The 26,414-nt window shown below is 46.8% G+C and overlaps 1 protein-coding gene across 2 annotated transcripts in view; it reads right to left on the minus strand.

Annotated features, from left to right (window-relative positions):
* LOC149444767 (microtubule-actin cross-linking factor 1, isoforms 6/7-like) overlaps nucleotides 1-26,414 on the minus strand; it is a 98,700-nt gene that overhangs the window by 10,997 nt on the left and 61,289 nt on the right. The window contains exons 21-24 of one of the 2 annotated variants that reach the window (XM_089654548.1): nucleotides 19,518-19,680; nucleotides 11,278-11,432; nucleotides 11,119-11,193; nucleotides 320-437 (exon numbers count right to left, since the gene is read on the minus strand). In XM_089654548.1, coding sequence (XP_089510674.1) covers nucleotides 320-437; nucleotides 11,119-11,193; nucleotides 11,278-11,432; nucleotides 19,518-19,680 — 511 coding nt within the window. Of the gene's footprint in view, nucleotides 1-319; nucleotides 438-3,840; nucleotides 5,357-11,118; nucleotides 11,194-11,277; nucleotides 11,433-19,517; nucleotides 19,681-26,414 lie in introns of those variants that run through there. The other variant, XM_089654549.1, reaches the window with a different exon arrangement.

Consider the following 26,414-nt stretch of genomic DNA (forward strand, 5'->3'; position numbering starts at 1 on the left):
CTTTTCATTTTACATTCTTGAACCCTGAGTGCCATTTGCTGTGTTTGTTTTGTGAGTTTGTTTTGTATGCAGGGTTTCCTCCCCTCCCAAACATTCTCCGTGAGTCAAAGTCAGTATAAAATACACATTTTCATTGCATTTGGAGACAAATCGCACAGTTTACGCCTCTGCTGTCTATCTCTGATAAGAATCAGCTGCAGTGCACGGTACCCGATATTAGTTTGGGTACATTTCTGTTGCGCACGGCTGGCAGTGAATAGAATTCAATGAACCAACAGAGCTGGAATGACCGGTCTCTGGGCTCAGAACTGGGGCTCACCTCTACATGGATCGTTCTTCACCAGAAACTCATCCAACGCAATCCAGCCGCCTCCAACCCGCACCATCAGCGTACTCCGCAGGATCCGCACCATGCGCAGCTGCTGTGATTCGCCAAACTGAGAGAGACACAAACTGACAATCTGACACAGCGAGGAGAGGGGTGCAGGGAGCGAAATGTCCATCAGAGGGAGCTACGGAGAGAGTCAAACTAGTGGGGACTATAGACACAAGGAGATCCCTACTATGGGGTTATAGACACAAGGATGGTCCCTACAATAGGGGGGTATAGACACAGGAAGATCCCTACTATGAGGAGGGATATAGACACATGGAGATCCCTACTATAGGGTTATAGAAACAAGGATGGTCCCTACTATGAGGAGGGATATAGACACATGGAGGTCCCTACTATGAGAAGGGATATAGACACATGGAGATCCCTACTATAGGGTTATAGAAACAAGGATGGTCCCTACTATGAGGAGGGATATAGACACATGGAGATCCCTACTATGGGGCTATAGACACAAGGACGGTCCCTACAATAGGGGGGGTATAGACACAGGAAGATCCCTACTATGAGGAGGGATATAGACACATGGAGATCCCTACTATGGGGTTATAGACACAAGGACGGTCCTTACAATAGGGGGGTATAGACACAGGAAGATCCCTACTAAGAGGAGGGATATAGACACATGGAGATCCCTACTATAGGGTTATAGAAACAAGGATGGTCCCTACTATGAGGAGGGATATAGACACATGGAGGTCCCTACTATGAGAAGGGATATAGACACATGGAGATCCCTACTATAGGGTTATAGAAACAAGGATGGTCCCTACTATGACGAGGGATATAGACACATGGAGATCCCTACTATTGGGCTATAGACACAAGGACGGTCCCTACAATAGGGGGGGTATAGACACAGGAAGATCCCTACTATGAGGAGGGATATAGACACATGGAGATCCCTACTATGGGGTTATAGACACAAGGACGGTCCCTACAATAGGGGGGTATAGACACAGGAAGATCCCTACTATGGGGTTATAGACACAAGGATGGTCTCTACAATAGGGAGGGTATATGCACAGGTAGATCCCTACTATGAGGGGGGATATAGACACATGGAAGATCTCTACTATGGGGGGGGGGGGGGTGGATATAGACACAAGGAAGATTCCTAATGTGGGGGATATAGACACAAAGATCCCTATTATCAGAGAAAACAGACACAAGGAAATCCCTACTGTGGGGGAATATAGACACAGGAAGATCCCTACTATGAGGGGGGATATAGACACATGGAAGATCTCTACTATGGGGGGGGGGGGTGGATATAGACACAAGGAAGATTCCTAATGTGGGGGATATAGACACAGAGATCCCTACTATTGTGGGTTATCGACACAAGGAGATCCCTACTACCAGAGAAAACAGACACAAGGAAAACCCTACTATGGGGGGATATAGACACAGGGAGGTACCTACTATGGAAGATATGAATTCCTAATATGAGGGATACAGAGGCAAGAATGTTCCCTAATATGGGATATATAGACACAAGACAATCCCTACAATGTGGGGATATAGACAGAGATATTCCCTACTATCAGGGAATGTAGATATAGCAAGGTCCCTATTATGGTGGGACATGGACACAGGGAATCACCGGGAATAGGGATACAGGAAGACCTATACTATGGTGGGATATAGATGTAGGTAGATCCCCACTACTTGGTAATAGTGACACAGAAAGGTCCCTACTATGCTGGGACATAGACACAGGGATATCCTTACCAATAGAAATAAGGACACCAGGAGGTCTATACTATGGTGGGATATAGATGTAGGGAGACCCCAAACTACTTGGTAATATAGACAAAGAAGATCCCTACTATGCGGGAATATAGACAAATGGAAGTTCCCTACTTCACAGGGAGATCCCCACAATCGGGGGGCTAGAGACACAAGGATAATCCCTACTATGTTGGGATTTGGACACAAGGAAGATGTCTACTATGGGGGGTGGGAGGGCAAAGACACAAAGAAGTTCTTTACTATACGGGGAAACCACATAGACACAAGGAAATCCATACCAAGGTGGGAGGTTCATATACAGAGATCCTTACTTCTGGCGTATAAAGGCACAAGAAAATCCCTACTATGGGGGGCATGTAGAGAGAAGGAGATCTCTACTATCAGAGATTATCGACACAAGGGGGTCCCAACTATAGGGAATAATAGACGAATATCTCTACTATAGGGTGACTAATGGCAAATTAAAATCTCCACAAAAGGGACATAGAGTAAGGTAAATCCCTACTTTAAAGGGACATAGAAACAAGGAGATCTGCACTACGGGTGGGAATACTGCAGAAATAGGGAGATCCCTGCTATGAGACAGGGACGTCCCCACTATGAGGGATATAGACACAGGGAAGACCCCACTATGAGGGATATAGACACAGGGAAGACCCCACTATGAGGGATATAGACACAGGGAAGTCCCCACTATGAGGGATATAGACACAGGGAAGACCCCACTATGAGGGATATAGACACAGGGAAATCCCTGCTATGAAGGATATAGACACAGGGAAGACCCCACTATGAGGGATATAGACACAGGGAAGACCCCACTATGAGGGATATAGACACAGGGAAATCCCTGCTATGAAGGATATAGACACAGGGAAGACCCCACTATGAGGGATATAGACACAGGGAAATCCCTGCTATGAGGGATATAGACACAGGGAAGACCCCACTATGAGGGATATAGACACAGGGAAATCCCTGCTATGAGGGATATAGACACAGGGAAGACCCCACTATGAGGGATATAGACACAGGGAAGACCCGACTATGAGGGATGTAGACACAGGGAAGACCCCACTATGAGGGATATAGACACAGGGAAGACCCCACTATGAGGGATATAGACACAGGGAAGTCCCCACTATGAGGGATATAGACACAGGGAAGTCCCCACTATGAGGGATATAGACACAGGGAAGACCCCACTATGAGGGATATAGACACAGGGAAGACCCCACTATGAGGGATATAGACACAGGGAAGTCCCCACTATGAGGGTTATGGATACAGGAAAACCTCTACTATGGGGATAAATAAGATCCCTACTATTGGGGTATATAGACACAGGGAGATCTCTTCTATGCGGGGGTAGGGTGATTCTTACAATGGTAGGATATAGACACGGAAATCCCTACTACAATGGGATATAGACACAAGGGGATCCCTACTATGGGGGATATAGATACAAGGAGATCCCTACTATGGGGGGATATAGACACAGGGAGGTCCCTACTATGAGGGGATATAGACACAGGGAGATCTCTTCTATGGGGGGGAATACAGACATAGGGAAATCCCTACAATGGGGGGATATAGACACAGGGAGGTCCCTACTATGAGGGGATATAGACACAGGGAGATCTCTTCTATGGGGGAGAATACAGACACAGGGAAATTCCTACTATGGGGGGATATAGACACAGGGAGATCTCTTCTATGGGGGGATAAAGACACAAGGAAATCCCTACTATGGGGTGATACAGACACAGGGAGATCCCTACTATGGGGTGGATACAGACACAGGGAATCCTTACTATGGTGGGATACAGACACAGGGAGATCCCTTCTATGGGGTGGATACAGACACAGGGAATCCTTACTATGGTGGGATATAGACACAGGGAGATCTCTTCTATGGGGAGATAAAGACAGAAGGAAATCCCTACTATGGGGTGATACAGACACAAGGTATCCCTACTATGGGGTGATACAGACACAAGGTATCCCTACTATGGTGGGATATAGACACAGGGAAATCCCTACTATGAGGGGATACAGACACAGGGAGATCCCTACTATGGGGGGATACAGACACAGGGGATCCCTACTATGGGGGGATACAGACACAGGGAGATCCCTACTATGGGGGGATATAGACACAGGGAGATCTCTTCTATGGGGGGATAAAGACAAGGAGAATCCCTACTATGGGGTGATACAGACACAAGGTATCCCTACTATGGGGTGATACAGACACAAGGTATCCCTACTATGGTGGGATAGACACAGGGAGATCCCTACTATGGAGGGATACAGACACAGGGAGATCCCTACTATGGAGGGATACAGACACAGGGAGATCCCTACTATGGGGGGATACAGACACAGGGAGATCCCTACTATGGAGGGATACAGACACAGGGAGATCCCTACTATGGAGGGATACAGACACAGGGAGATCCCTACTATGGGGGGATACAGACACAGGGAGATCCCTACTATGGGGGGATATAGACACTGGGTGATCTCCACACTGGAGGATATAGACACCCGGTGATAAATATTGTGGGTGCATGTACTAGAGCCCTAGTACATCAGAATATGGACACAGAAGGATCCCTGTTATGCACAGTTGAAGACACAGGGAGATCCCTATTGCAGGTGGGTGCAGAGATGGAAGGGGTGGGTACAAGGGGGATGAAGCAGGCAGCACACTGGGAACAAGCAGCGTACAGTATTATACACACACTGGGCAAATCAGGACCATATAATTAGATCTCCCATTACTTCATTACATGTGCAGACTCAGCTTCCTCCCTAGTGGTTTAGCATTGATTCTGTGATGTACTGTTCCGCCCTGTGTGTAAATCTCACATTGACTGACAACAATGCATGCAGCGTGTGCCTGATTTACTCAAAAAAACTAAAATATGAAACATCTAGTAAAGATTTCGCATAAAAAGTCACTTTGATGTAAAAGTCACAACAATAACTTAGAATGCGAAGGACTAAAAGTAGAGCGTAGATCCCTTCCAGCAGACAGAAGGCAGACATGGCGACACGCGGACAGAGGGGACATCATAAAGTGTGACAGTGGGGAGAGCGGGGACTGTAGAGGCTCCGGGTGCGGGGAAAGCTCCACCCTAGCAGGCTGAACGGAAGGGCGTGTACATGGGATGCGGGAAATTTGGGAGGAGGGGTGATGGTCTGGGGTGGTTGACGGGTAACATGGAGGAGACAGAAGAATGAAAATCAGAGAAGAGACGGTAAGAAAAAGAGGAGGATGAGAGCCAATGAGCTATAACCACCACCCCATCCTTAAAGTGCATGTACATAGGAAAAACATTTTTTCCTAGTTTTGGATGGAGTATGGAAGGGTTAGACCCTCGGTCAGGTCCTGATTCCTCTCTATCTGTTCTGGTGACCACAGAGGCGTCCCTAGGGTTTGTGTCACCCGGTGCTGTAACACTTGGCGACACCCCCTCCGACGATCCCCGCAGAATGGATCGGATCTGCGGATTGAGCATAATAGATCAGACTCCGATCCATTATGCCCCCCAATCCGCAGATCCGATCTATCCTGCGGGGATCATCGGCTTTCTTTATAACTTACCCTTTCTTGGAGCGGGTCCGGTGTCACCCCGTATAGGCTGCATGGCAACGATCCAGGTAGAATGGATCGGATCTGCGGATTGAGCATCATGGATCGGAGTCCGCAGATCCGATCCATCCTGCAGGGATCGTCGGCATGCAACCTATATGGGATTGAGTGGATTGAGCATAATGGATCAGACTCCGATCCATTATGCCCCCCAATCTGCAGATCCGATCCATCCTGCGGGGATCGTCGGCTTTCTTTACAACTTACCTTTTCATGGAGCGGGTCCGGTGTCACCCCGTATAGGTTGCATGCCGACGATCCCCGCAGGGTGTATCGGATCCGCGGATTGGGGGGCATAATGGATCGGAGTCTGATCCATTATGCTCAATCCACTCAATCCCATATAGGTTGCATGCCGACGATCCTCGCAGGATGGATCGGATCTGCGGATTGGGGAGCATAATGGATCGGACTCCAATCCATTATGCTCAATCCGCAGATTTGAACCATCCTGCGGGGATCATCGGCATGCAACCTATACGGGGTGACACCGGACCCGCGCCAAGAAAAAGTAAGTTGTAAAGAAAGCCGACGATCCCCGCAGGATGGATCGGATCTGTGGATTGAGCATAATGGATCGGACTCCGATCCATTATGCTCCCCAATCCGCAGATCCGATCCATCCTGCAGGGATCGTCGGCAAGCAACCTATACTGGACCCGCTCCAAGAGAAGGTAAGTTGTAAAGAAAGCCAACTATCCCCGCAGGATCGTTGGCTTGCTTTACAACTTACCTTTTTCGTGGAGCGGATCCGGTGTCACCCCATGCAGTCGGTGTCACCCGGTGTGGGCTGCACCCCCCGCACCTGCCTCGGGACGCCACTGGGTGACCACTGTCATAGTGATGAGAAATTTACATGTGGAGGGGAGCTCAGAGGACTATTCTCTAGGTAGGGCTTCCCCACTCACTTTTGATCTCCTCCCACATCCTGTGGTGTCTCTCGGGGCAGGAAATGAAGTGTAATCTCCCCCAACAGGACACACAGCGAAAAATGCATTTAAAGGGATTCTCTCCATTGCCTACTCCATCCTATTCGAAAAAAAAATGTTTTTGGCTATACATACACTTTAAGGGGTTTATTTATAAAATAAAACATGCGTAGCGATTCGACATGTAGATTCACTTTGAATGGGGCAAAAAAATCAACAAATGGCATTTCCCGTGCGGTTTGAAGGTTTTCTAAAAGGATTAAAAATGGAAAATACCCCATTTGGCCACTAACAGGCGCTGTGTATCATAGGAAATTCCTACAAACAAATCTGCATGCACTTTCACATGACGAACCGCTATGCAAAGTTTTTATAAATACAATTCTGAGAGTGCGAACTGTAATGTCAAATCCAAGCCTAGATCTCCGGAGATCTCCAGTGTCAAGCTTCCTCCTCTAACCAACATACCAGGCCCAACACCAAACTCAACACTCTCCTCCTTCGACCCTGTTACCACCAAGGAAGTTACCGATCTCCTTTCCAAGGCCCACTTCACCACCTGGCCCCTGGATCCTGTCCCCTCACGACTGTTGCAGCCTCCTTCCTGCTCTATCCTAAACTCTCTAACCCACATCTCCAACCTCTCACTCTCCATGGGCACCTTTCTCTCCCCGCTCAAACATGCACTGGTTACCCCCATCCTGAAAAAACCTTCGCTGGACCCCACCTGTTTGAATAACTTAAGACCATCTCCCTGCTCCCATTTGCCTCCAAGCTTCTCGAGTGCCTTGTTCACAACCGTATGAACTGCTACCTCACCGCCAACAACCTTCTTGATGCCCGACAGTCTGACTTCCATCCACAACATTCCACAGAAACTGCCCGACTAAAACTCACTAATGACCTACTAACTGCTAAAACCAACGTCCATTACTCCATACTCATCCCAACCAACGGCCATTACTCCATACTCATCCCAACCAACGGCCATTACTCCATACTCACCCCAACCAACGGCCATTACTCCATACTCATCCCAACCAACGGCCATTACTCCATACTCATCCCAACCAACGGCCATTACTCCATACTCATCCCAACCAACGGCCATTACTCCATACTCATCCCAACCAACGGCCATTACTCCATACTTATCCCAACCAATGGTCATTACTCCATACTCATCCCAACCAATGGTCATTACTCCATACTTATCCCAACCAATGGCCATTACTCCATACTCATCCCAACCAACGGCCATTACTCCATACTCATCCCAACCAATGGTCATTACTCCATACTCATCCCAACCAATGGTCATTACTCCATACTTATCCCAACCAATGGCCATTACTCCATACTCATCCCAACCAACGGCCATTACTCCATACTCATCCCAACCAATGGTCATTACTCCATACTCATCCCAACCAATGGTCATTACTCCATACTTATCCCAACCAACGGCCATTACTCCATACTCATCCCAACCAATGGTCATTACTCCATACTCATCCCAACCAATGGTCATTACTCCATACTCATCCCAACCAATGGTCATTACTCCATACTTATCCCAACCAATGGTCATTACTCCATACTCATCCCAACCAATGGCCATTACTCCATACTCATACTCCTTGACCTTTCTGCTGCCTTTGACAGAGTCGACCACCTGCTCCTCCTCAGTAAACTCCACTCTATCGGCCTCTGTGACTCTGCTCTTTCCTGGTTCTCCTCTTACCTTTCTCAGCGCACTTTCAGTGTCACATACAACTCCTCCTCCTCCGCTCCTCTCCCTCTTTCTGTTGGGGTACCCCAAGGTTCTGTTCTTGGGCCCCTCCTTTTCTCTCTCTATACCTCCTCCCTGGGCCAACTGATAACCTCCCATGGCTTCCAATACCACCTCTATGCTGATGACACCCAGATCTATCTCTCCACTCCCCAGCTCACCCCCTCAATCTCCTCACGTATCACAAATCTACTAAGAGACATATCAGCATGAATGTCACATCACTACCTTAAACTCAATCTTTCAAAAACTGAGCTGTAATATTTCCTCCCCCCCGATCCCCCACTCATGACTTTACCGTTGAGATCAACAGCACAACCATTGGTCCTTCCCCTCATGCCAGGGTGTAGGCGTAATCCTAGACTCTGACCTCTCCTTTGGGCCCCACATCCAATCACCGGCTAAATCCTGCCGCCTCAACCTCCGGAACATTTCCAAAATCCGCCCCTGCCTGACCAATGACACCGCAAAACAACTCATCCACGCCTTGGTTATATCCCGCCTCGATAACTGCAACTCCCTCCTCACTGGTCTACCGTTACACAGGCTATCCCCCCTTCAGTCTATTATGAATGCTGCTGCTAGACTCATACACGTTACCAACTGATCAGCGACTGCTGCTAGACTCATCCACCTTACCAACCAATCAGCGACTGCTGCTAGACTCATACACCTTACCAACCGATCAGTGACTGCCGCTAGACTCATCCACCTTACCAACCAATCAGAGACTGCTGCTAGACTCATACACCTTACTAACCGATCAGCAACTGCTGCTAGACTCATACACCTTACCAACCGATCAGCGACTGCTGCTAGACTCATACACCTTACCAACCGATCAGCGACTGCTGCTAGACTCATACACCTTACCAACTGATCAGCGACTGCTGCTAGACTCATACACCTTACCAACCGATCAGCGACTGCTGCTAGACTCATCCACCTTACCAGCCAATCAGCGACTGCTGCTAGACTCATACACCTTACCAACCGATCAGCGACTGCTGCTAGACTCATACATATTACCAACTGATCAGCGACTGCTGCCAGACTCATACACCTTACCAACCGATCAGTGACTGCTGCCAGACTCATACACCTTACCAACCGATCAGCGACTGCTGCTAGACTCATACACCTTACCAACCGATCAGCGACTGCTGCTAGACTCATACACCTTACCAACCGATCAGCGACTGCTGCTAGACTCATAGACCTTACCAACCGATCAGTGACTGCTGCCAGACTCATACACCTTACCAACCGATCAGCGACTGCTGCTAGACTCATACACCTTACCAACCGATCAGCGACTGCTGCTAGACTCATACACCTTATCAACCGATCAGCGACTGCTGCCCCTCTCTGCCAATCCCTCCACTGGCTTCCACTAACCCAACATATAAAATTCAAAATAATAACCACAGCTTACAAAGCCATCCACAACACTGCCCCCGGCTACATCACCAACCTCATCCGCAGATACCACCCAAATCGCCCACTCCGCTCCTCCCATGATATCCTCCTCTCTAGCTCCCTCATCACCTCCTGCCAAGCCCACCTCAAGGACTTCTCCAGAGCCTCTCCCATCCTCTGGAACTCCCTACCACAGCATGTCCGGTCAGCCCCCACCCTGTCTGCCTTTAGGCGATCCTTGAAAATTCACCTCTTTAGGGAAGCCTACCCCACCTCCACCTAAGAACTGTACTTGAATCATTGAATCACCTCCGCCAGATTATCCCCCCGCAGCTATCACCTTTTATATCACCTCCCCCTTCCTTTAAATTGTAAGCTCCACGAGCCGGGCCCTCCTGTTCCTTCTGTACTGAAATGTATTGTAATTGTACCGCCCCCCCTTATATTGTAAAGCGCTGAGCAAACTGTTGGCGCCATAAATCCTGTATAATAATAATAATAATAGGATTATTAGAATTTTATTGTTGAGATGTCTGTTCTAAGTTCTCTGGTCTGTACACCTGCTGTGCCCATTATGAGGGGTTCCCACCATCCATGTGCTGAGTTCCCGGGTTTTCACGCTTTCTGTGCCCATTATGAAGGGTTCCCATCATCCTGGTGCTGAGTTCCTTGGACTGCACACTTTCTGTGCCCATTATGAGGGGTTCCCACCATCCCTATGCTGAGTTCCCTGGTCTGTACACCCGCTGTGCCCATTATGAAGGGTTCCCGCCATCCCTGTGCTGAGTTCCAGGGTCTGCACATTTTCTGAGCCCATTATGAGGGGTTCCCGCCATCCCTGTGCTGAGTTCCAGGGTCTGCACACTTTCTGTGCCCATTATGAGGGGTTCCCACCGTCCCTGTGCTGAGTTCCTTGGTCTGCACACTTTCTGTGCCCATTATGAGGGGTTTCCTCTCATTGGATTTGTATTTTCTACCATAGAGAAAGTATGCTAGTGAAATAGACTTGACCTATAACTGATCTGAGAATTTTGGGTGGACTGCTCCCACTCTACAACCATATGAGTGCTGCATGGAACATAAGCCCCAAGGCCACTCTATGGAGTTATGGGTCACCATCCGTAACTCTGTAGATGTAGAGATCATGAAAAAAGCGAATGGTACTCACTCGGTAGCGGTTGGCGCTGATCTGTTCCACCTGAAAGCGTTTGGCACAGTTGCACTGAGCGACCTGCCGGTTCACCTGTAGGACACACACGGGGCTGTGAGCTAGCTCTTTGGGGTGATAAGTATGTGTCCAAGGAGGGACGAAGGGCTCAGTCCTTACCTCATCCTGAATGCGGTCAGCATCAACGATCCTCCGCAGGGGGTCTCTGCTGGGGTGCAGCGCGCTCACAAACTCATAGTAGTCAATGAATCCGTCTCCATTTATATCGAAGATGTTCGCCACGGCGGTCATCTCCAGAGAGTTGGTGGGGAATCCTGGGAAGAGAAAATTGATTGCTAATATTGTGATGTCTTTGTTTCAACTGTCTACATCCACCAATACACAAAAACACTGGAACTAGTCGCACAAGGGTTAATATTATGAGTGCCATTTGTACCTGTTTTGAGGGGCCTGTCCCTGGCAAACAAATGTCCCTGGCAATGTCCTCAGGTGGTTTACTCTGAAATCTTGGGCTGCTTGGTAGCTATTAGAAATGACACCACAAGGAATCCTTGGCATCACCTTGGCATCCTTGGCAAGGAATCCTTGGCATCCTTGGCATCATCCTTGGCAAGGAATCCTTGGTATCACCTTGGCATACTTGGCATCATCCTTGGCAAGGAATCCTTGACATCATCCTTGGTATCACCTTGGCATTATCCTTGGCAAGGAATCCTTAGTATCACATTGGTATACTTGGCATCATCCTTGGCAAGGAATCCTTGGCATCACCTTGGTATTCTTGGCATCATCCTTGGCATCATCCTTGGCAAGGAATCCTTGGCATCACCTTGACATCATCCTTGGCAAGGAATCCTTGGCATCACCTTGGCAATCTTGGCATCATCCCTGGCAAGGAATCCTTGGTATCACCTTGGTATCCTTGGCATCATCCTTGGCAAGGAATCCTTGGCATCACCTTGGCATCTTTGGCATCATCCTTGGCAAGGAATCCTTGGTATCACCTTGGTATCCTTGGCATCATCCTTGGCAAGGAATCCTTGGCATCACCTTGGCATGCTTAGCATCATCCTTGGTAAGGAATCCTTGGCATATCGTGCTGCTGGACTCAAGCCAGTGGCCCATGTGTAGCAACATCTCTCAAGCCAGCTTTTCCTATGTCCTTGCAGCCAGATTGAGGATGTCAACACATACCCCCCAATATGATGTGAAGGTTGAATCCCGCCCATGCTAAGGAGACAAGAAAGAAAGGCACCAACACTTCTGGGCCTTCACAAGACATGAGGAACCCTACTTTTCAGATCGTACTGCCGAGCAATGATTTGTTGCATCCACCTTGCAACTGTGAATCGAGGGGCAATCAGGCAATCTGGCCCTTCTGGGATCCTTCAGGTAACACAGAAGAAAAATGTCAGATTCATAGTTTGAGGCCATTGCTGCAAGGTAGACCTACACTGCTCTAACCACATCCAGTGGACAACAATCTCCTTAGAATCCGGACAAAAGAAAACCAACACTATTTCCTGATTTAGGTGAAACGCAGAGATCCCCTTAGGCAGGGAGAGACTATGTGGTCACAACACAACCCTGTCCTTGCGAACCACAAGAAGACTCCTTACAGGACAAACCCCAAGCTCAGGCACTCTCCTAATTGAGTTGATAATCATGAGAAATATCCCAAATGGATGCAAATGGTTGCCTCTAAAGGATTGTCAACACTAGGTTGAGGTCCCATGGAGCTAGCAGTGCTGGTGGAATAATGTGAGGCAACCCTTGCACAAAGGCTTTCACCAAGGAGTGGGAAACTAAAAGTCTCTGAAAGAACACTGAAAAGACAGAAACTCAGGGCTAAGGACTTGTCCAGTCTTGACTGAAGGAAGAATACCACCCGTGCCACTGAGTAGTTCCTAGGATGAAGATTTCCTTTTCACACCAAGCATCATATGCTTTCCATGTGTGGTGGTAAACCCTAGAAGGGGGCTTTCAGGTCTTCAGAAAAGTGGGAATCACAGAGTCTGCAAGACCCTTGTTCCTCTGCACTTGGGCTTCAAAATCAGGATGCAAAACTGGACCTTGACAGAGAAGGTGCAGAGAGGCCCTTTAGGACCCACAGAGACTTCACTAGAAGTCTATGTCCAAGAACCACACCCTTGGGAGGGCAGAATGCATAAATCAGGTTGAACTGATTCCATGGAGTGACTAGAGCTGCTACTCTGGAGGTCCGCCGAGTCTGGACACCATTATATCTACATCTGGTGTCCCCCACCAAAGAAAAAGTTGGTGAAACACATCTGGGTGGAGGGACCGCTCTCCGGGATTCAGTTGCTGTTGGCTTAGGAAGTTCACTTGCCAATTTTCCACTCTTGGAACAGAGCCATAACACTTAGTTCTGCTGAAGTCAGAATAATTTCCACTTCTCAAAGAGCTGCCTGACATTTGTTACTTCCTAGTGATTTATGTAGGCCAAAGTGGTGGCGCCAGATTGGACCTTGATTGGCAGTCCCTGGAGCAGGAGGGTTCAGTACTGAAGGGCAAGACAAATAGCTTTGAGCGCCAGGATATTTATCATCATCTGAGATTCCTCTATTGAGGAATCCCCTGGACTGACAAAGTCCAGGGATCCTCAGAGGCTGACAGGCTAGAGTCTGTTGTCAGTACTTTTAACCCCATGAGGAGACAGGAGGGCCACCATTCCAAGGATAATCTGGTTTTGGTGTTCAGAGACAGGGAGATCCAACAACAGTATTTTTTTTACACTGTCAGGATGTTGAGTTGCAACCCTCTTGAATTAAATTGTATGTATGGGAAGCTTTTGCTAGGGAAAGCAAACTTGTGCCAGGGCTGTGTCCAGGAGAAGGGTCAGATATTCCAGCTGGGGTGATAGCTCCAGGGTTGACATCTGAGATTGATGACCCAGCCAAAGCCCTGCAGGACTTGTACTATCTGCTGCATATTAGTCCTGAGAACTTCTTTCAATTGCTCCCATAGGAGTAGATCATCCAGATACCCCAGAACGGGGATCTTCTAGATTGCAGGAGAGCCATAACCAAGGCCAGCACCTTCATAAACACGGGTGGTGGCATGACTTGACCAAAGGGCAAAGCCACTGAATGAAAACGTTTCCATATTCCAAAACACAGGTAGTGCTGATGAAGTGGAAATACAGGGTCGTAGAGGTAGGCATCCCTGATGTTCACTGAGGCCAGGAAATCCCCCAGATGGAGGGAAGCAACCACTGACCTTAGATTCCATATGGGGGGGGGGGGGGGGCACACTTTTGAACATGTAAAAACTTGTTCAGTCGATTCAGGTCCAAATCATCATTTGTCTTGGGCTGCTTGAACAGGTTGAGATAGTAACCCTGAAATCATTCTGGTTCCGGAACAGGAGCAAGAGCCCCCTGAGAGAGCAACTGGTCCAGTGCAGCAAACAAGGCTGCTATTTTGTCAGGTACGGTAGAAACATTTGATGCCATAAAGCGTGTAGGAGGCGAGATGCAAAACTCCAACTTGTAGCCTCTGTACACAAAGTTTTAGACCCATACATTGGAGACATCTCTGATCCATATGGTTGCTAAGAGTGCCCCTTCATTAGGAAGAAGGTTTGGTGCTCAACTTGGTGGGCTAGGGAGTCCAGGACGTCTTCAGATTTTGAAAGGAAGTTTTCTGTTTTGCTCTGAAAAGAACAAAAGGAATCCTTCTTGACTCCAAAGATGAATTCTGCTCCACATACTTCTTTAGAGATAAGAGAGTGCTCTTTCCTCCCATGATCTTCTGGATAAATGTACTCAGAGCCATGCCAAAGAGGTGCACCATCTGACTGGAAGGATCAGGTTCTTTTATTATACTCTTTGCCCATACCACAGCCTGAACTCCCATAGATGCAATGGCAGGTTGCAAATCAGAGGAATCAGTGGCCAAACAGGGCAGTGTGTGCCTGATACAGACCAAGGTATACCAGACTGGGACCGGCATCCCCCACTAGCCTCCCAGAGGCAGGGGTCACGCACACCTGTGGCCAGAACGGCAACCCAATGCCTTATATAAGGTCAGTAGATGTACTTAGAATTTGATGGATGATTGTCAGCTACCAGTACTCCTTGCCCCTGTGTATCCTGTACTCCTTGGACCTTCTGTTACTGACCTGGATGTCTCTGGACATTCCTGCTGTCTGACTCCTGGTTTTGACCCCGGCTTGCTCCAAAGGACTCTTCCTCTCCTGACTTACCGTGTAGGATTCTGGTCTGTTACCTGACCACTCTTCTGCCTGCTCCACCTGATTCCTGTGTAGGACTTTGGCTACTGTTCTTGACTACGCTCCAGCCCTCTCTCTGGTTGGCCTCTCCATGTATGACCTTGGCTTCTATCCTGACTACACTTCTTGAACCTGGCCCTGCCAGTATGACCTAGCTTCTAGCTTGGGTGCCATCTTGCCTTTGTCCTGCTGCATCTCCAAAGGCAGTAGAGGTCCTACCATCAGCTACTCGGTGGACTCCACTGCATGCAACCTCCAGCAGAGCTACTTAAAGGGCACCCAAGCTTCTTTGAGCCTTGCACTCCTTGGTATTACCTTCAGGGGTGTTCAGGACTCAGTGGCAAGGAAAGCCCTCTTGTCAAGTTGGCCTCAGAGCAGATATGTGACACATATCCTGCACAAGAGAGTCTTCAGAGACTGGGCTCTACTACAACAGACCACAGCCCTAGACCTAGTGGTGTATTTAGGTTTTGTGCTGCCCTAGGCAACACAAAAATTGGCGCCCCCTCCTGCAGAAAGAGCCTGACATTGCCCAAGAGCACCCCTGTCCTCCACCTGAGCCTTCCACTACCACTGCCCCCCATACACCAGCCACCATCCCCCATGGCGAGAGAGAGAAAGACACTCAGCTTTGCAGCTCCGGACATCCCCAGGAACGAGAGTTGAGGTGTGCATACATCGTCATGAACCCACAGCATCTCTCGGAACCCACCAGGAACACCATGCTGCGTGTGTCCCCTCTTCCAAGGGGCAGTGCTGCCCCCCCCCCGAAAAAGGCTGCCCTAGCCAAATGCCTTGTGGTAAGTACACCCCTGCCTGGACCTGTGAGGCAACCCACCAGCTAAAGTTATATTTTTTTAAAATACATTCTTCAGATTTTTAACATATGAAATAGTCAATTTAACATATATGTTAACATATATTTGTAAATTAATTCCAAAAATGTAGATTAAATGTACTGTTAAAGTCATACAGTATATTTGAAAATGTATTTTAAAAATATTCTTCCCAAATATACTGACATATATTTGAAATGCTACAATTTTGGCCGTATTCAATATATTTCAAAGTAGATTTCATTATATATACACTGAATGTTGAAAAGCAATTTTTATATATTACAAAATATATGAAAAATATTTTTACAAAGATATATATTTTTAAAGGCTGCAGTTTGTGATACAGATACGGCTCACTTCTACACACATGGAAGAAAAATATATATTTTTTAAAATATATCCTTCAGATTTTTAACATATAAAAAAGTAATTTTAACATATATTGTTACATATATTTGTAAATGCATCCCAAAAATGTAGATTAAATTTATTTTTAAAGACATACAGTATATCTGAAAATGTATTTTAAAAATATTCTTCCCCAATATATTGACATATATTTGAAATACTACAATTTTGGCCGTATTCAATAGATTTCAAAATAGATTTCATTTTATATATATATATATATATATATATATATATATATATATATATATACACATATATATATACATACATACACATACACTGCATGTTGAGATGCATTATTAATATATTGCAAAATAAATGCAAAATATTTTTAAAAATATTTGTTTTAAATATATCCTTCAGATTTTTAACATATAAAAATAGTCATTTTAACATATATGTTTACATATATTTGTAAATGCATTCCAAAAATGTAGATTAAATATATTTTCAAAGACATACTCATATATATATATATATATATATATATATAATATATATATATATATATACACACTGCATGTTGAGATGCATTTTTATATATTACAAAATATGAAAAATATTTTTAAAAATATATATTTTTAAATATATTCTTCAGATGTTTAACACATAAAAAAGTCATTTTAACATATATTTTTACATATACTTGTAAATGCATTCCAAAAATGTAGATTAAATGTATTTTTAAAGACATACAGTATATTTGAAAATGTATTTTAAAAATATTCTTCCCAAATATATTGACATATATTTGAAATACTACAATTTTGGCCGTATTCAACAGATTTCAAAATAGATTTCATCTTATATATATATATACACATATACACACACACAGTGCATGTTGAAATGCATTTTTTATATATTGCAAAATATATGAAAAATATTTTTACAAGTATATTTTTTTAAATATATCCTTCAGATTTTTAACATATAAAAAGTCATTTTATCATATATGTTTACATATATTTGTAAATGCATTCCAAAAATGTAGATTAAATATATTTTCAGAGATATGCATATATATATATATATATATATATATATTTTTTTTTTTGTTTTTTGTTTTTTGTTTTTCAAAGACATACATATACCGTATTTTTCGCACCATAAGACGCACTTTTTTCCCCCCCAAAAAGGGGGGAAAATGTCAGTGCGTCTTATGGAGCGAATGTAAAGCGGCCGGTCCGGTATTTCTGCCGCCACCATGTCAGAATACCGGGCCGGCCGCTCAGCTGTTCTCTCCTGCAGGGCCTTACCTGTTCCTCGCTCCAGCGCTGCAGTCTTCCCGCGGTGGCTTCTGTGACAGCCGGGTGCCCACTGCGCATGCGTGAGAAGCGCCGCGCTTTGTGAATGATCCGGTGTCTTCTGGGACACATGAAAGGTCACAGAAGGCGCCGGGCCATTCACAAAGCGAAGCGCTTCTTGCACCTGCGCAGTGGGCACCCGGCTGTCACAGAAGCCGGCCCGGGAAGAAGAGGGAAGGCAACTCCGCGGAAGTGGGAGCGGGTACCTGTCAAATTCAGGTACCCGCTCCCCTCCCTCCCCAAAGGTCAGCAGTCTCTGGTCATTCCCTGCACTGTCTGCAGTCTCTGGTCATTCCCTGCACTGTCCGCAGTCTCTGGTCATTCCCTGCACTGTCTGCAGTCTCTGGTCATTCCCTGCACTGTCCGCAGTCTCTGGTCATTCCCTGCACTGTCTGCAGTCTCTGGTCATTCCCTGCACTGTCCGCAGTCTCTGGTCATCCCCTGTACTGTCTGCAGTCTCTGGTCATTCCCTGTACTGTGTCCGCAGTCTCTGGTCATCCCCTGTACTGTCTGCAGTCTCTGGTCATTCCCTGCACTGTCCGCAGTCTCTGGTCATTCCCTGCACTGTCCGCAGTCTCTGTTCATCCCCTGCACTGTCCGCAGTCTCTGGTCATTCCCTGCACTGTGTCCGCAGTCTCTGGTCATCTCCTGCACTGTGTCCGCAGTCTCTGGTCATCTCCTGCACTGTGTCCGCAGTCCCTGGTCATCTCCTGTACTGTGTCCGCAGTCTCTGGTCATCTCCTGTACTGTGTCCGCAGTCTCTGGTCATCTCCTGTACTGTTTCTGCAGTCTCTGGTCATCTCCTGTACTATGTCCGCAGTCTCTTGGTCATCCCCTGTACTTTGTCCGCAGTCTCTGGTCATCTCCTGTACTATGTCTGCAGTCTCTGGTCATCTCCTGTACTGTGTCCGCAGTCTCTGGTCATCCCCTGTACTATGTCTGCAGTCCATTGGTTCAGAATATTTTTTTTTCTTGTTTTTCACCTCTAAAACCTAGGTGCGTCTTATGGAGCGAAAAATACGGTATATATTTGTAAATATTAGATTAAATATATTTTCAAAGACATTATATATATATATTATACACACTGCATGTTGAGATGCATTTTTATATATTACAAAATATACAAAAAATATTTTTAAAAATATATATTTTTAAAATATATTCTTCAGAGTTTTAACACATAAAAAAGTAATTTTAACATATATTTTTACATAAATTTGTAAATGCATTCCAAAAATGTAGATTAAATGTATTTTTAAAGACATACAGTATATTTGAAAATGTATTTTTTAAAATATTTTTCATATATTTTGTAATAAAAACGCATTTCAACATAATACAGTATATATATATATATATATATATATATATTTATTGAAATATATTGAATGTGGCCAAAATTGTAGCATTTCAAATATCTGGCAATATATTTGGGAAGAATATTTTTAAAATAGATTTAAAATTTATTTTCCTTCCATGTGGAATGTCTGCCTTGCCAATGAAACACAGACCTGCAGCTCACTACCAAGACTGGATGGAGCCCGGCTTTAAATGGTATCAGACAAGAGCCTGACCGGTCACTCACGGGAGGAGAGCACGCTGTCCATGAACTCCCTCTGGCTGATGCGTCCATCCTGGTCTCGGTCTATTCCTCGGAAGATGTCCAGAATTCGTGATTTCATCTGGCCGATCCACTGCATGTATCTCTTCCGCCACACCGCAAAGTCAAAATGCGCAAATTCCTGCAGCTGGAGGAGCGGAGAGAATGGAGAGCACCAGGAATGAGTGACAGCGGGGCACAGATAGAAGAGGCATATCAGGAAGCATTTCCCATTACCATTCACTTGAAGACCCGGCATTTTATGCCACTATTGTCACAATCAGTATTTTTTTGCTAGAAACCGCCAAACATAATATATATTTTTTCCGCAAAGACCCTACAGAGTGAAAAGGCGGTCATTGAAATTTTTTGCGTCACACGGTATTTTGTGCAGCAATTTTTCAAATGCAATTTTTGAGGGAAAAACACTCTTTATTGAATTTTTTTTAACAAACACAATTGTTTTGTAAAATATAAAAAGGTGGTGTTATGGTGAGTAAATAGATACCCATCATTATGGACTTCAATGAGAACGCTGCAGAAAAGCATGTATTGCATTTTCGCAGATTTTTTGCTGCATTTTTGATGCGGTTTGCATTTAAAATCTGCCTAGCAAAAAAAAACAAAAAAAAAAACGCAAAACGCATCAAAAATATGCACAATGCAGAAACGCACCAAACGCAACCTGCATAGGTGTGAACCTAGACTCAACATGATTTCCTATGGGACAAGGTCACCTTTCTGTGTTTTCACCCCATGCAGTTTTTGGAAAGGGTCAGCGACTTTTTGAAACGCAAAACATTGCGTTTTGGGTTCTATAGACTTCAATGAAAATGCTGCAGAAAAGCACATTTTTGCTGCACTTTTGCCACATTTTTGCTGCTCTTTTGCCACATTTTTGATGTGTTTTAATCTGCTTAGCAACAAGAAAATGTAAAAACGCGGCAAAAACACATGTAAAAAAAATGCAAAACGCACTGCAGAAATGGATCAGACGCAAACCGCATAGGTGTGAGCCGAGGGTTGGTGTACTGAAACACTTAGGATAGTTAACCCCTTCCCGCCGCCTCCCAGCCTTTTAACAGGTTCTAAATGCTGGAAGGTGGAGGCGGGCATTCCGGACATGTGACGCCTGTGATTGGCAGTCACAGCGGTCACATGACTGGCTGTATGCATACATGTCTCCCTATGTTAACACCTTGCTGTGCTGACAGCGTGCTCCCAGTGCAGCAACCAGCGGGTACAGGAAAGCTCCAGATGCATACTTCCCATTGGGAGCTTGCCGATCATGTGACTGCTGTGACAGCCAATCACAGGGGTCACGTGTCCAGAATGCCCGCCTCCCAGCTTTTGGAACCTGTTAAAGGGCCGGGAAGGGGTTAACTATCCAAATGTTTCAGTACACTAAACCTGTTATCTAGCCTTTAACCCCTCGACCTCCAGAGGAATTGCCCCCCCCCCCTTCCTGACCAGCCCATTTTTTGCGATATGGCGCTGCGTTACTTTAACTGACAATTGCGCGGTTATGCAACGCTGCACAAAATGACATTTACGTCCTTTTTTTCCCCATGAATGGAGCTTTCTTTCGGCGGTATTTGATCGCCTGTGCGTTTTAAAATTTTGAGAAAAAACAATATTTTAACTGTTTGCTATTAAACATGTCCAGTAAAAAAATATTTTAAAAAAATCAAATTTCGTCATAAATTTCGGCCAAAATGTATTGTGCTCCGTGTCTTTGCTGAAAACGTGTAAAGTAATTGGTTTACGTGACAGTTATAGCGTTTACAAAGGGCGGTATACATATACTGAGATTTTTTTTTTTCCTACTAGTAATGGTGTCGATCAGTGGGACTTTGGCTGGCATTCTGACACTGGGGGGGGGGACTGACTTGGTGTCACTGACACCCCCAGTGACACCAATACAGTGATCAGTGCTAATTAAAAGTGCTGACACTGTACTAATGGCACTGGGCAGGAAGGCGCTCATGCGGGAGAAGGGAAATCTCGCATCCCCGCTTCTAGCGTCTGGTCATGTGACGCGTGACACACAAGGCTTCTTAGGTCATCTGGGTGTGACTGAGCCAGGGGCGGACTGACAACTCATGGGGTCCCCGCGCAATAGAGGATCATGGGGCCCCTGTGTCCTTGCCCAAACTCAAAAAAGCCTATGAAAAAGGTACCAGGGGCATCTCACGGGGCCCCCTACTGACCCGGGGCCCTCAGGCAGTGCCCGAGTTTCCAAATGGTCAGTCCGCCCCTGGACTGAGCTCGCTAGTCCCAAGCGGTACTGGTCACATAGGCACTGCTCGGGCCAGCTCTGTCTCCTCAGTTGGACTCAACAGGCATGGCAGCTGGGGGAAAAACACCTAGTGCATTATCCAAGGTTTATTAAAAAGTATAAAAACACCAAAAATATACTCACAAACATAGCAAATGTATAAAGCCTATAAAGCCATAGAGATGGGCGCAAGGACGGCAGAGCGTCCGACTGATGGTGCGATAGGCCTGCTCATGCGTTTTGGGGACGAATCCCTTTCCTCAGAGGATAGCTCTGCTTATGAGCATTTTTTTTTTTGTCTTTTTATACTTTTTAATAAACCTTGGATAATGCGCTAGGTGTTTGCGCCACCTGTATGCTTTCTTCCAGTTTGTTGATCTCCCCATCTGAGGAGGGCTGCATCTCCGGGACCAGTGGCGTCTCGAGGCAGGTGCGGGGGGGTGTGCGCCGCACCGGGTGACACCTACCCAGGGGCGGACTGACAACTCATGGGGCCCCCGGGCAATAGGAGATCATGGGGCCCCTGTGTCCTCACCCAAACTCAAAAAAGCCTATGAAAAAGGTACCAGGGGCATCTCATGGGGCCTGAGCATCATGAATCCCTCCAAATGGTCAGTCCACCCCTGCACCTACCGCATGGGGTGACACCGGACCCGCTCCAACGAAAAAGGTAAGTTGTAAAGCAAGCCGACGATCCCCGCAGGATGGATCAGATCTGCAGATTGGGGAGCATAATGGATTGGACTCAGATTCATGATGCTCAGTCCGCAGATCCGATCCATTCTGCGGGGATCGTTGGCATGCAACCTATACGGGGTGACACCGGACCCGCTCCACGAAAAGGTAAGTTGCAAAGCAAGCCGACGATCCCCGCAGAATGGATCGGATCTGCGGATTGGGGAGCATAATGGATCGGACTCAGATTCATGATGCTCAATCCGCAGATCCGATCCATCCTGCGGGGATCGTCGCCTTGCTTTACAACTTACCTTTTCGTGGAGCGGGTCCGGTGTCACCCCGTGCGGTAGGTGTCACCCGGTGAGGCGCACACCCCCCACACCTGCCTAGGGATGCCACTGATACCAGGGTAAACCTGTCTGCACTGTACAGCATAGAAAGCCGATGATCCCCACAGGATGGATCGGATCTGCGGACTGGGGAGCATAATGGATTGGACTCCGATCCATTATGCTCAATCCACAGATCCGATCCATTCTGCGGGGATCGTCAGAGGGGGTGTCCCCAAGTGTTATCGCACCGGGTGACACCAACCCTAGGGACGCCCCTAGGGGCAGACTGACCATTTGGAAACTCGGGCACTGCCCGAGGACCCGGGGTCAGTAAGGGGCCCCATGAGATGCCCCTGGTACCTTTCATAGGCTTTTTTGGGTGTGGTTTGAGTGTGGACACAGGGGCCCCATGATCCCCTATTGCCCGGGGGCCCCATGAGTTGTCTGTCCGGGACGTTATCCATAGGCTATTGACACACCGGATCCCCTGGCCTCCCCCTGACATTGGCTCCCTCCAGGCGCTGTAGAGTTGACACTTCTGTCTATGGGAGCTGGGGAATCGCAGGCGCTGTGCTGAAGTGCACTTTCCCTGATGACGTCAGTCCACTTTACACAGCAATTCATTCCACAAACTGACAAGAGCAGCACTTGTACTCATGAGGAGATCATTAAAAAAAATCCTCACTTGTCAGTTTATGTAATGAATTGCCGTGTAACATGTTTCTTCTACATTCCTGATGGTGAACGACATACTTGTATATTTGGACCAGCAGGGACCGGGTGAATTTGGATCCATGTATAGGGACAGTGGATGTACAGAAGTCGATCTACTGATTGAGCCTGTTGGATAAATGCTGCAAATTCGATGTACTCTGGTGGAAGGGGAGTCTGCCCGCTGTTAAAGCACAATGGCAGAGGGGAAAGATTCCCCCATCCACCTCGAATGTGTGGATGGAGGAATCAGGCCATTCAACACACTGGATTCAGGACCTCCTTCCTCCTCCTGGTGATCCCTCTAGTGATATAAAGATCTATATAGAGGAATCAGGACCTCCTTCCTCCCGCCGGTGACCCCTCTAGTGATATACAGATCTATATAGAGGAATCAGGACCTCCTTCCTCCTGCCGGTGACCCCTCTAGTGGTATAAAGATCGTGATGTAAAGGGGGACCCTGCGGACTGTAACGTGAAGGGGAACACTGCTAACCGTGATGTAAAGGGAAACACTGTGGACTGTGATGTAAAGGGGAACACTGCGGACCATGATGTAAAGGGGAACACTGTGGACTGTGATGTAAAGGGGAACACTGCAGACCGTGATGTAAAGGGAAACACTGCGGACCGTGATGTAAAGGGAAACACTGCGGACCGTGATGTAAAGGAGAACACTGCGGACCGTGATGTAAAGGGAAACACTGCGGACCGTGATGTAAAGGGAAACACTGCGGACCGTGATGTAAAGGAGAACACTGCGGACCGTGATGTAAAGGAGAACACTGCGGACCGTGATGTAAAGGGGAACACTGCGGACCGTGATGTAAAGGGGAACACTGCGGACTGTGATGTAAAGGGGATTGCTGTGGACCGTAATGTAAAGGGGATTGCTGTGGGCTGGGATGTAAGGGTGATGGGGTCAGGGGGGCCCTTCGTGGTTTCTTGCACCGAGGCCCTGAAGGTTCTAGTTAAGCCTCTGCTTCCAGCAATTACCAAATCATGTTTCAAGTTACAGGCGCCTGCAGGGACTTCATCCCTAATGCACACCATTATGTGTCATCAGCAAAAAGACATTCCTTACCCACCAAACCTTCAGTTCTATCACTTACATATACTGTGGATTACATAGAACAGGACCATCCCCTCTTCAGTCTATCATGAATGCTGCTGCCAGGCTCATCCACCTTACTAACCGTTCTGTATCTGCCACCCCTCCCTGCCAATCCCTCCACTGACCTCCATTCAGTCTCCTCCACCCCTCCCTGCCAATCCCTTCACTGACCTCCACTCAGTGTCCTCCACCCCTCTCTGACAATCCCTCCACTGACCTCCACTCAGTGTCCTCCCACCTCTCTCTGCCAATCCCTCCACTGACCTCCACTCAGTGTCCTCCACCCCTCTCTGACAATCCCTCCACTGGCCTCCACTCAGTGTCCTCCACCCCTCTCTGCCAATCCCTCCACTGGCCTCCACTCAGTGTCCTCCACCCCTCTCTGCCAATCCCTCCACTGGCCTCCATTCAGTGTCCTCCACCCCTCTCTGCCAATCCCTCCACTGGCCTCCACTCAGTGTCCTCCACCCCGCTCTACCAATCCCTCCACTGACCTCCATTCAGTGTCCTCCACCCCTCCCTGCCAATCCCTTCACTGACCTCCACTCAGTGTCCTCCACCCCTCTCTGCCAATCCCTCCACTGGCCTCTACTCAGTGTCCTCCACCCCGCTCTACCAATCCCTCCACTGGCCTCTACTCAGTGTCCTCCACCCCGCTCTACCAATCCCTCCACTGGCTTCCCATTGCCCAACGGATAAAATTCAAAACATTAACAATAACATATAACGCCATTTATAACTCCGCCCCAAATAACATCACCGATCTTGTCTCCAAATATCACCCGCTCTTCGCACGAACTCCTGCTCTCTAGCTCCCTTGTCTCATCCTCCCATGCTTGTCTCCAGGACTTCTCCAGAACTTCTCCCATCCTCTGGAACTCTCTACCCCAATTTATCAGACTACCGCCTACTCTGCTCACTTTTAGGCGATCTCTGAAAACCGATCTCTTCAGGGAAGCCTATCCTGCCCTCAGCTAATACTGGAATCTTCTACTCTTCCTACCAGTCCCTCCCCCACAGTTATTACCTTTTGTACCACTAGCCCCTCCCTCCTAGATTGTAAGCTCCCAGGATCAGACCCTCCTTTCCCTCTTGTATTGAACTGTATTGTTGCTGTATTGTCTCCCGTTATATTGTAAAGTGCTGAGCAAACTGTTGGTGCCATAAATCCTGTATAATAATAATAATAATATATAATATATAATAATGTATTTATTGTACAAAATCAATAAAATTTTAAAACAGACAACATTGAGATATTATTAAATGCAACACAATCTATTCATGTGCCAGCCATTTACATCCCATAATAATCATGAGGGGAAAAAAAGGCTGCGTATTCATTTCCGACGCGTTTCGCAGGACAAGCCTGCTTCTTCAAGGCATTTATTTTTCTGTTGCAGAAATTCATAAAAGCTTTCAGATAGAAAGAGCCACAAACATCATACAAACTGGGGGATCTGGGTTATTCAAGGAGATGAAGAAATCCTGAGATAGGAGGCATTCATAGGCAGATCAATATCTCCACTGAAAAATGAAGCAAAGCCACCTGACCCATATGAGAGGATCCCTGAATCTTATGAGTGCCGGGATCTACTGGGAGATAGAGAAAGGAACCTTGGGTGTCTCTTCTGAAGAATGACAGCAACGGGTCCATCGGTGATTTTTTTTTTGATGTGATGGCAATTTTTTATGTGGATTTTGATCTGCCCATGAATGTCTGGATGCCAAGGTTCCTTTCTCTATCTCCCAGTAGATCCCGGAACTCA

This window comes from Staurois parvus, unplaced genomic scaffold (genome assembly GCF_062004578.1).
Source record: "Staurois parvus isolate SC_StPar_1 unplaced genomic scaffold, SC_StPar_1.0 ptg000776l, whole genome shotgun sequence".
Lineage (NCBI taxonomy): Eukaryota > Metazoa > Chordata > Amphibia > Anura > Ranidae > Staurois > Staurois parvus.